Source organism: Ictalurus punctatus, chromosome 14 (genome assembly GCF_001660625.3).
Source record: "Ictalurus punctatus breed USDA103 chromosome 14, Coco_2.0, whole genome shotgun sequence".
NCBI lineage: Eukaryota > Metazoa > Chordata > Actinopteri > Siluriformes > Ictaluridae > Ictalurus > Ictalurus punctatus.
In genome coordinates, this window is record NC_030429.2 from 16,723,610 (window position 1) to 16,735,645 (window position 12,036).

At 42.1% G+C, this 12,036-nt stretch overlaps 1 protein-coding gene across 5 annotated transcripts in view; it reads right to left on the reverse strand.

Moving 5' to 3' along the window:
- Positions 1 to 12,036, reverse strand: part of scaper (S-phase cyclin A-associated protein in the ER) — a 93,282-nt gene that overhangs the window by 56,770 nt on the left and 24,476 nt on the right. For 2 of the 5 annotated variants that reach the window (XM_053685479.1, XM_047159776.2), the window contains exons 6-16: positions 11,620 to 11,736; positions 9,589 to 9,719; positions 9,162 to 9,403; positions 8,340 to 8,648; positions 5,550 to 5,717; positions 5,292 to 5,358; positions 5,087 to 5,204; positions 4,711 to 4,822; positions 2,677 to 2,817; positions 2,213 to 2,368; positions 1,893 to 2,035 (exon numbers count right to left, since the gene is read on the reverse strand). In XM_053685479.1, the coding sequence (XP_053541454.1) occupies positions 1,893 to 2,035; positions 2,213 to 2,368; positions 2,677 to 2,817; positions 4,711 to 4,822; positions 5,087 to 5,204; positions 5,292 to 5,358; positions 5,550 to 5,717; positions 8,340 to 8,648; positions 9,162 to 9,403; positions 9,589 to 9,719; positions 11,620 to 11,736 (1,704 nt within the window). The remainder of the gene's footprint in view (positions 1 to 1,892; positions 2,036 to 2,212; positions 2,369 to 2,676; positions 2,818 to 4,710; positions 4,823 to 5,086; positions 5,205 to 5,291; positions 5,359 to 5,549; positions 5,718 to 8,339; positions 8,649 to 9,161; positions 9,404 to 9,588; positions 9,720 to 11,619; positions 11,737 to 12,036) is intronic. The other 3 variants (XM_047159778.2, XM_053685480.1, XM_047159777.2) reach the window with 2 other exon arrangements.

Here is a 12,036-nt window from a genome sequence, read left to right on the forward strand (position 1 = left end):
CGTACTCTAATCTCAAACTATCCCACACTTTTTCATCCACAAAAAGAACCATTACTCAGCCACCATTCTAAAAAGTGCAGTGGTTTTAAAGATTGTCAGGGGAAAAAAACAAGCTCAATTAAATATTGCAACCATAAAACGCACAGGAAGGAAACGCACATCTTACCTCTATCTGGTAAACAAATAAACAAAAGCTAAAATGCTAACGATGCTAGCAAAACCTTAAGAACAGCAATAAAAATGTGTGTGGTTAATCACTGTTAATACAACGGCTCAAACACATCAGTACAAGCAGCATTCATCATACAAGCAGCTGATCACAAGGGGACAGCATTAAATAGAGGTGTGAACAGGGTCGAACCGATCACTCAGTACACTTGTGGAGGTGTCCTGGGATGCATGCGGCCACATTACATTTGTCGTGATGTAACTGAAGATGAATATTTTACATGGATTGAACAGAATGCGTTTTAAATGATTACAAATACAGATATAAACAGGAGCTGCACTATTTTTAATATATTTATTTATTTTAAAGGCAATCTTGCCAGAATGGTTCACAAAGATGACTCTCATTAACATGATATGAATTTGAGGGTTCTTTTTTTCTTCAGTAGTTTCCTCCACTAGCCTGACTTAAATACTCCCATACTGAGCTCCAAAACAAACCATATTTCACCAAATGTTTTGCACAAACTTGCCTGAAAGTCACGAAAGAAATATACTTTAATTTATAAAAATCACTGCTCCATACAGCCCACACACTGTGCTTTTATATTTTTTATTTAACATTCTTTGCGTGTTTTTAGTCATTATTAATCATTAATTTTCATTAATCATCATTAATAAAAAGGTTCTCAATAAAAGGTAATAAAATATTCATCATTCTCTAAAGGGCCCCCCCGCCCAAAAAAAAGTTTTATAGCATGTCCAGGGAACTTTTCTGGAATTTTCTGGAAGGTAACAAATCCTAAAACTAAAGTAAATATGATAAAACAACGTCGTTCACAAATCCTATTTATAGTTTACAACAATAGGCACCTGATCAAATTTTGAAAGATAGTTAGCTCACTTTAGGCATATTAGATTAGCATCTGATTGAGACCAGTTATGATGAACTCAGGTGAAGTAGTTAAGGAGTTGAATAATGTTATTATCCACTGATTATTTGTTGTTTTAAGTTGTGGATGACTTTTTCTAGCAGTACTGGTATATTTTCAGTGTATTCCAGTGTTTCCAGCTTCACATAAAAAGAAAAAAAAACTTACACCATGCTCACTTCCAGTTAAAATCTGAATACAGATATGAATAATAATTGAAGCATTCAACTGGAAGCATACACAGACTCTGATATTAAATTGCACCTCTAATTTGTAGTGTGGACTGCAATGATGTGCAAGAAGGCCACCAAGTCATCCGAGTTGCCAAGTTGGCAGTTTTTACATGGAACTCGACTACTTTTGAACTGCCTGTCCATGCTTAATACATGTAATGGGTAGGGTTTTGGGTTTTTTTTTGTCAGCAGATTGGGAGTTTTGCAAACATTATATTAATTAATGTTCTATATTAAAACAAGTTTCCTCTCTGATGTGTGCTGTGCTTCTTCTTACAGTTCTAAACACAAAGACTTTGCACTTGTTACTATTTAAATGTAGGCTATCTGTGCCAGTCAATTGGTCTATTCATGTTCACGGCTAATTAACACAACTATTCACAATACCTTTTAAATATAACAACTTAGAACAATAATATATAGGTGTGAAAGGGATTTTCCTTTAATGACACTGTTAAAGGAAACTATTACGCTGTAGGAGAGAATTGCTACAGTAAAACCAACGAACACATGAGCAGTCAGATAGCAGAGCATGCAGCTGCACAGTACTGGTTCGCACCTTGCTCTCTCACGGGCCGCATCCTCCCTCGCCCTCTCCTTCTCCTGCCGCTGCTGCTCTATCCGTGCCTCCTGCTCTCTTCTCTTCATCAAGAGCTCCTCCACCCGCGCCTGCCGCTCTGCCTCTAGAACACGCTTACGCTCCTGTTGCGCAACGCACACAAAAACAGGTCATCATGATTTATATGAGCGCATAAAAGAAAGTAAGAGACTAGAGGGAAAAGAAAGTACACTGAGGAAGTACGTATATCAAAGTATTAAAAGCTAACATGTATGGCAGGATTTAAAAGAAAATAAAGAAAGAAAGAAAAGGCATCTAACCTGCACAGCTTCATCTCTGGCCTGCTTCTCTTCTTGCCTCCTCTGGCGTTCCTCCTGCAACTCATTGAGTCGCTGTTCATACTCGTTCAGCTTGGCCAGCACATCATGCCTCTTATTCTGAGCCTCCAATGTGTTTATGAATGCAATTTCATTCACCTACAAAAGTGACCACCATTTATGTTTAAGATTATTCCATTAATCATCATTCATTGTTTTATCCAAGTCAGGATCATGGTAACTTTCTGAACCAACTTAGAAACTTTATACACAAGGAGGGAACACAGCCAAGATGGGAAGAGGTTCCATTAAAGGACACACGGTGGCAGTGAACAGGAACCCATAGACACAAGAAGAACATGCATACAAACAGCAACCCGAGCTCAGGATTAAACGCTGGAGCTGTGATGCAGCAGCACTACATGTTGCACTACCAAATCACCCTAAAAGGCCTGTGATATCCTCACCTTTGCCTCCTCTTCCTGTGCCTTTTTCACAATGGCCTGGAGCTGCAGCTCCCGCTTGAACTCTGCATGGAGCAGCTTCTCCTCCATCATCCTCCTCCTCTGGTCTAGCAGCTCTTCTTTCCACTTCCTCACCTCCTTCTCCTGCAAGTCAGGGGTGGGACAGATGGTAAAAAACTCTTCCCAGATTGAAAAACAAACAAGCAAAAAACTTCTCTGTGGTGGAATGAACTTTCCCCGGCTGTCTGAATATTGGCGTCAAACGAACACCAAGAACCCACCTCTTCACAAAGTATTTAAATGAGCACTAACTAAAAAAAACCAACAACTTGTGTGTTTCTCTTGTTGTGCTAACTCCTCCCTAACAAAGCTTCAGTACGACATATATACGTGACAAAATGTTCTTGATGGAGACTACAAAGCACTTCTATAAGTCACCTTGGATAAGAGCATCTTCCAAGTGCAGTAAACGTAAAAGTAAAATCTCCTATGATGATATTTGAAGATGTAATCAGGACTCATGATATACATTGATCAGCCATAACATTAAAACCACCTGGGTAATATTGTTTAGGTCCCCCTTGTGACACGAAAGCAGCTCTGACCCACTGAGGCCTCTGAAGGTGTGCTGTGGTCACTGGCACCAAGACGTTAGCAGCAGATCCTTTAAGTCCTGTGGATTACGCGGTGAGGCCTCCATGGATCGGAATTACACAGATGCTCGTCGGATTGAGATCTGGGAAACTTGGAGACCATGTAAACACCTTTGTCATGTTCCTCAAACCATTCCTGAACAGTTTTTGCAGTGTGCCAGGGCGTATTATCCTGCTGATAGAGGCCACTCCCACTAGGGAATACCCTTTCCATGAAGTTGTGTACTTGGTCTGCAGCAACGTTTAGGTAGGTGGTACGTGTCAACGTAACATCCACATGAATGCCAGGACCCAAGATTTCCCAGCAGAACATTGCCCAGAGCATCACACTGCCTCCACTTCTTCTTGCCTTCTTCCCATAGTGCATCCTGGTGCCATCTCTTCCCTATGTAAACGACGCACACGCACCCGGCCGTCCACATGATATAAAAGAAAACGTGATTAATCAGACCAGGCCACCTTCTTCCAATGCTCCATAGTCCAGTTCTGATGCTCACATGCCCCATTGTAGGTGCTTTTGGCGGTGGACAGGGGTCAGCATGGGCACGCTGACTTGTCTGCGGTTATGCAGCATTAACTTTGTTCAGCAACGTGTGCAACAGTAGCTCTTCTGTGGGATCGGACCAGACGGGCTAGACCTCACTCCCCATGTGCATCAGTGAGCCTTGGGTTTCCATGACCCTGTCACCGGTTCACCAGTTGTCCTTCCGTGGACCACTTTTGGTACTAACCACTGCATACAGGGAACACCCCACAAGAACTACCGTTCTGGAGATGCTCAGACCCAGTGTTCTAGACATCACAATTTGCCATTTATTAAAGTCACTCAGATCCTTAAGCTTGCCCATTTTCCTGCTTCTAAAACATTAATTTCGAGAACTGATTGTTCACTTGCCGCCTAATATATCCCACCCCTTAACAGGTGCCACTGTAACGAGATAATCAAATGTTCTTCACTTCACTTGTCAGTGGTTTTAATGTTAGAGAGAGAAAGAGAGAGAGTGTGAGTACAGGCAGGGAGGGCTGCATTCAAATCATGATCCAAAGACAACTCTCCCAAGCCCTCGCAGCTTCAGTCATCACGTGCTTGTGTTCTTAAACACCTGCTCTCTAAAGAGCATATCACATGTTAATATTCACTTTCAGGCATTGACGTGTAAATATACAACACTGTTTCAAGTTTCCTTCGTCACATATAGAATGGAAGAATGGAAAACAAACCAGTTCAAGTGCGGCTGAGGAAAATGATTTCAGCGTCATATACTTGTTTGACATAACAGCCTCACCACCCTATTTCGCTAAAATAGCTGAGCCGGGTTATGCTGCTGTCGAATTCTGGCGTGATCATCCTACGACATCAGGACAAGATGTAGTTAAGACTCACTCTCTCTAAAAGTTTTTGCAGTTTGTGGCTCTTCTCCTCTTTCAGTTTGTCTCGCAGCTGCTGAGCTTTAAGCTGCTTTTCTTCATGTTTCTTCTTGGACTCTGCGATGGTTCTGCCAACAAACAAACAAACAAAAGGCGCATTTAAAAAATTTTCCACCTGCTGCAGACACACATACTTAATTTACTCTTAAAACATAGCTCCCAAAGAGGGCAGATGAGAGAGTGTAAAATATTAATACGATCACTACTCTAGTTAAAATACATTTTTATCGACACTGCAATGTAATGGCAAAATAATTACTCCAAAACTCCTCCGATTTATGCCGCCTGCTTATTCACACTACATCTGTAAACCATGCAAAGGACCACAGTACCTTTTGCGTGATGGTGAGGAGAGCTTCTCATGCATGTGGATGCCATGGCCAGGAGGCCGAGCTGGCTCCTCCTCCACCATGTCCCCCCATGAGGTGCTCTGACGCCACGGTTCTCGCGCTGCACACACCATGAGACACAGCAAGTCAAAACATGCTTTCAAACACACGGACACACTAATGTCACTTTAGGAAACAAAAGCAGTACCATCATAGTCAGCCAACATGTCACTCCAGTCTAAATTGAGCCCACAGCCTCCGCTTCCAATGCCGACCTGTGTTAAAAATAAAAATTTGTAAAAAATACAAATTTTTTTTTATATATATATATATATATATATATATATATATATATATATATATATATATATATATATATATATATATATATATATATATATATATATATATATATATATATATACACAGACTGTTTGGACAAAATGATGTGTGCTTGGTTCCTCACTGAAAAATCACTCTCGTTGTCCCTCTCCAGTTCATTGTTCTCAGCCTGGATCTCCCTGGTGAGCTGCTCCTCCTCAGCGATGGCACTGGCGATGGCCTCCTCGTTAGCCTTCTCCAGCCGATCGGCCAGCTCCTCCTTCTTCGCCAGCACTTCAGCCATGGATTGGGGCTGAACACGTGCATTGAAGAAGAAGAAAAAATAAAAATAAAAAAAATAATAAAAATCACTCGCACATTGCAGCACAAGTCACACCATGCACTGCCAAGTTGACCGCACAGAGTCTCTCAAAGCATGCCACAAGCACAAACCAATTATTCTCAATGTAAGCAACAATTACAGTATGTACTCTGGTATTTTGATACTAAGCAGTGCTGTATTTTATTTTTAAAAAAATCAATAAAAATAAAAAATAAAAAAAGGCATGAGGAAGAAAAAAATAAAAATCACTTGAATCACATGAAATGAACATGATTCAAATTAAAGTCAAAACACAGGCAGGCACCATAAACACAATCAATCACAAAAACCACACACAGGGACACATACCCAAGTCATGCATGAGACATTCACTATGAGGAAATGACTGAAGCCTCTACTAGGCAAAGACTTACTGTTTATACTTTATACTAGTGTTCATCTCATACCCAGTGAGCCGATATTACCAAGATAACGTCTCTTTGAAAGTGACCAAGTCCACATCAGCAGCTATTTCACACAGAGTGATATATTTTCCTTTGAGGTACATTTCCATTTAATCAGCTGGCAGACACGTTTTATCCACAATGATTTACAATTAAGCTGAGCAGATGAAAGTTATAAAGCCTTGCTAAAGGGCCCAACCGTGGCAGCTTGGCGGTGCCAAGATTTGAACTCGCAACCTTCTGATCAGTAGCCCGAGCCTGTCTTAATGCACCTGTGAGTCTGCATTACACTCGATGATTAGCAAATTATTGAAATATTTTGTAAAAGAATCCCAGTTGAACCCTAGCACTTGACCTTAGCTTCTTAAACTGGCGAGTGAGCAGTATGCCAAGTGTCAGTTTCGGAGCGCCAATGCAGGACGATGGAGACCTCGCAGCCCTGACATCAGTGCGACACTTCATCCTAATGAGCATAATGAGAGAGAGGTTTCTCTCAACACTGTGCCTGTTAGTCTCAGGCAGGAGTCTAAACAGAGCTGGGCTTATCTCAGCCACCTAGAGAGGTGGTGTCTGGACCTCTGTAGCAGCAAGACCAGGTTCCTCTATGATCTGGTCTTAGATAGCGCTCCCCCAAGGCCATTTATGTGCCATCCATCTCTATCGTTTCAGACAGGTTTTTGGTGTGCTGTTGAGAAATGGATGACAGTAGCTCAGGCAGAGAGGCTGGAGGCTTAAGCTTTAATTAACCCCTGAGAGGTTACACACATGCACCAGAAAGGCAACGCATGTTATAGTGAGGGAGAACACCTACACAGCAAATATTACTGACTGAACACATGCCTGTATAACTTTAAGGAATTAAACACAGTAAAGCGATGATAGCATGTACTTGACATACACTCAGCAAACATATCCTCATCCAATGTCATGTCATTTTATTCTCGTTAAGTAGCAAGAGCTCAGCTTTTGTGGGGTTTTCTTTTGTAAGTCCTTTAAATGTCATAATGGATTGGCAGGTCAGAGGTCTCTGGACAAAGTCTGCTACAGAAAGAAGTCTGAAACTTCAGCTTGTTCAACTGCCTGTGAATCAACACCACTATGCTAACAAGACCAGGCAAGCAAAGTTTTTGTTAGACTGCAGTTCAACTCATTGACACCACCATAGCAATCTTAGAAAAACACTGGAACTTGAGAAGCATTAGACACTTGTTAGCTGTCTTTCCACCATAGCAAATCTGGAATTACTGGATTCACCTCCATTTTCCATTGGACTTCTACACTGTACTAATTACTCTTCTCCAGGTTCAACAGGGGACTTGGTAATAAATGTAGAATACCAATCCAAGGTTTGGACACATCAGCTCATAGAAGGATTTTTACGATTTTGTACGATTTTAGAATAACTGCATCAAAATTATGTCTGGAAATTTTGTCATGACCAAAAAAAAAAACTGTTACACAAATCAAAAGTATTTCATATTTGAATTTTATTAACAGTAACCCTGGTTATATTTTGCACACACTTGGTGTCACCTGCATCAAGAGGAGGTTTCACCCAGGAGGGTTTTTAAACTCCTCAAAGAGGCAGAAGACTTGTTGGCTGCTCGTCCTGGGTTGTAAATAAAAAGTACTTTTGGAGAAATTTTGAATTAAATCTACTTATTTTGGCACATGTATTTCGATTCAGAAAAAGGGCATTACCGTCACTGTTTACATTTCTCTTAGAAACAAATTTACAAACATAAGCTTTTAAAATTAAAACGTCTTGAAGACAATGGAAAAATATATATCCACTTTAGTGTGTCCAAACCTTTGACTGGTAGTCTATACCACCATCTAGAATTTGGACGCACCCAGGCACCTCCCGCACGTGTACGCATCAACAATGGGGATCAGTCAGTGAGCAAAAATGCGTCTCCTAGTCTGGCCAAACATCTAACAACCATTACACTAACAGCTAAGTGTGTGACACTGGTGCCCTCTAAAGCCACAGAGAAGCCTTCCGTGGCCACAGACGTGCACATACATGACGCTGACTATGCAAGGCTTGGTAAGGGGGGGGTGGTTATGGTGCTGTGGCTGGAGGTTTTTGGGATTGACGTTGTTTAGGCGAGAACTGTGCCCCCGGCCTGTGTCTCTCAGCACTCACGGTGGAAAGCTCTGTGGGGTCCAGCATGCTCTCCAGTTTCACTTCTGCCAAGGGAATATAGGTGGCTGCTGCCATCACTGCTGCTCCTTCTTCAGCAGCAGATGGTGCCGTGACCCGGCACGCTGCCCCCGCCGGCTCCATCTCCCCTCCATCCAGTCCAGCTCCAGGCTCCTCTGACGTGAGAGATGATGGAGGAGGAGCTAGAGCTGGAGCTGGAGTTTGGGTTTCAGGGGGAAAAGGAGCTGGAGGGGACTCGGATTCAGGGGGTGGCACACACTGGCTAGACTCTTGGTCACGGTCTGATGGGGGCTGCACACACACACACAAACAAACACACACATTTACATACACATTTACGAACAAGCACATTGACTACATTCTTCCCAGGGACCTTCATGGAAGATGATCAGACATGTGAACAGCAACATAAGTTATAAAACATGCAGGGGGGGGGGGCGCAGTTACATGCAACAGACATGAAATATGAAGCAACACAATCAAAATCACAAACATGCTAACATTAATTTCATTAAACCAACACTTGTGGTTAGACATGCATGCGTAGGTGCAGCGCATAACATGGAATCTATATTGTACATATTTCATAAGGCCTCACATGATATTTCTAACTCTGTGGTCTCGCAACGTATGTACAAAAATCAATGCCCGATCAACTGATACGGCCCTGTCTGGACTGTGTGTCTGTGAACAGCCCAAAACACAAACAGAGAGGGCAGATAAACTCTAACGTTACAGTGCCCTCAACTCTTCCTTCTGCTCCTGAATTATTGATGGATGGGGGCTGCTGGTTGACATCACTACCTCGAGGACAGAGGTCTTCTCACACTCCGGGTTTTGCTCTGGGGAGATGAGCTTGCTGTCCCCCTGCTGCTTCTCTGGTCTTCGTGCTTTGTCCTGCAGCTGCTGGTTCTCCTTATAGCTCGCATCTTTGGGGCTGACATGGGCCAGCACAGGACTGACCTTGGCCACCATCGCAACTGCACGTGGCTTCATGGAGCGGCCCCGTTGCACTGTCTCCCAGCCCTCAGCATCTTTTTTGCCTGCTGATAAACACCAGACACGCATACAAAGCAGATCAATCAGAAGGACATAATGACTCACATCATAAGAACCCACAATTGGTTAAAAAGTAGATCAATCATACAGTAAGACAAAATGCACTAACAAGGTTTGCATTCATAAGTGCTTTTTGTGTTACCAGTATGAAGTTTGGATATCTACAGCTGACCTGGTTTCTCTGTAGGAACTGAAGCGCTCTGGTTGGGCACAGGTAGGACCTGAGAGCACTTCACCCGGTCAGCATAGCTGTGTCCGGAGTGAGAAAGACACGCTACAGCAAGAGTGGGAGGAGGAGGACCTCTGTACAACAAAAACATCCTGTTCAAGCATTTCACTGATATAGGCATCAACTGGTATGAGTTCTCATCAATGTTCTGACACCTTTTGGGGAACTAGGGAGCTAAGAAAGTTAAGACTGAAGTTGTGCTGTTCTTTGTTCTACCATGTGTTTGCAAAGGAATTACACTGCTAATTCTAGATAGATAGCTAGATCGATCTATCTATATCTCCCTCATATACAATATATAATACACACTCAAAAAAAAGGTGCAAATGCTTGCCCCTGGGGTGGTACCCATGGGTGATGTTATTTGAGGAACTTTATTAAGGTACTCAACTAGACCTAAGGACTGCACTGTTGAGGGTGCGTGTACACTGTAGTGCAATTTTATCATTTTTAACTTTCAATCTACAATACACATTGTCATGACATTTTTGACTCACCACTTGAAAACTTGTGACACTGACAAAAAGCAAGCTTTCTGTGCTGGTTAGCTAAATGCAAGTCCTTTCATTGAAATGCCCAGGGAAGATCATCATTCTGTGAATTTCCCAACCCCGGTCCTGCAGATTTGAGGGTTTTAAAACTCAAACACTCCCACTTCAACCCAGAAAGCGCTGTTAATTAGCTGACTATGGGTTGTTTAATTAGGGCTGTTTATTAGCTGAAAATGTGCAAGACAGGGGGTACTACACGACCAGGGTTGGAAATATTTGCATTTGACCAATCAAGAGAGGGAAAATTACCTGTAATAAGATTTCTGTAACTACATCTGTGAAACTAAAACTTGTGTTTGTTTCACTGTTGGAAAAATGCCTCAAATTCCTGAAATATTCCTGGGTTCCTGAAAAGGTTTCTGCACTTATATTCATGTCATTTTCTTTACGGGTATTTTCACAGGCTATTTGCACCGTCTTTTACAGTTGTGTCAGGTTGTTAGTCCTTGTGCTGCCTCTGTTGTTACGGTGTAGGTACTGTACAATAAAATAGAAGCTGTGTACATGGCTCATCTTTCATTATTTACATTTTACCTGGTCATGTGTTTAGTATGTCTGTACGGTCATGGAGACATCATATGTGCCACTGTATATGTTTATATGGAAGGCCTGACAATAACAATCGACATGAATTTTGTACACCGCTGTCCGTTTCACTAAATTGTAATCCGTTTATGGGACTAATGACAGGGTAAGGAGATGGCCACTTGGACCCTCTGCCCCTAGACCGGTCAAGGGTAACGAGAGCACATCACACACTCGCAGCATCCTGTATCAGTGAGGAAAGAGGATTCAGACAACAGCTACCAGGTCAGCCTAACAGCCTCACCGCTTGATCAATATCCATTTCCTGAGGCATCTGATTACAGTGTAATGCAGGTATTGAACTTCATGCTTCAGCAGTCTTCAACCACACTCATATCTGCACCTCCTACTGTCTCAGAGAGAAGCCGCGGAAAAACCCCGGAAAAAATCACATTAAACAAACGCTTGGGCCTCACAAATCGATCTCACAGCTCTTCCAGACAATGCGTATCTTCTCTCTAGCCTTAGGCCAGGGCTCTCTATGCATCATATCTGCTATTGATTTCTTAATTTAGCTATTCAGTACCCGTTTAATTGAATTATCAATCCTTTTCCTTTTACACTACCAGTAAAAACCACACACACACACACACACACACACACACACACACACACACAAACACACACTAATGGAGCGAGACAAATATCAAGCGTTAATGTAGGAAGTGGAGTTTGCCCATATCAGGCATTAGACATTGTTTGCTAAGCGAGAACATGGTCTCAATTAGTGGGAAGTAGGATGGGGATAATGACTTGTGGGTAAACTATAATCATGAGTTGGCCTTTTTGTGGTGAAAAAGCAGTGGTTTGGATTCAGCACAGAAGTGAAAAGGCTTACCCAAAATTGAGGGTGCGGCGAACACTGGGAGATGGAACAAGTCTGTCTTTTGAAGGACTGGGCATGACATGGCGTCCGGGGGACATCTTGCGAACTTCCCATGCCAAAGAAGTAGGCCTGGTAAGATCAGCACAGATTCAGGCATTATTTCATATTATACTAAACAATCTTCCCATAATGGATGTTTTAAACCTAGAACTAAAATATTAACTGCAATTTTGTAAAACCTGATTGCTGGAATTTAAAGCTGCTTAAATCCATGTAGTGATCATTTTTCACTCACCAATAATGTGTAAATTATACACCATACTGTGGAGGGGAAAAAGTGTGCGCGCAAAACTTGATCAATATGGAGTCCGTGCTAAACTGGGGAGCAACTTAAAAGCTCGGATTTATACCTTAATCAATGTATTGTGT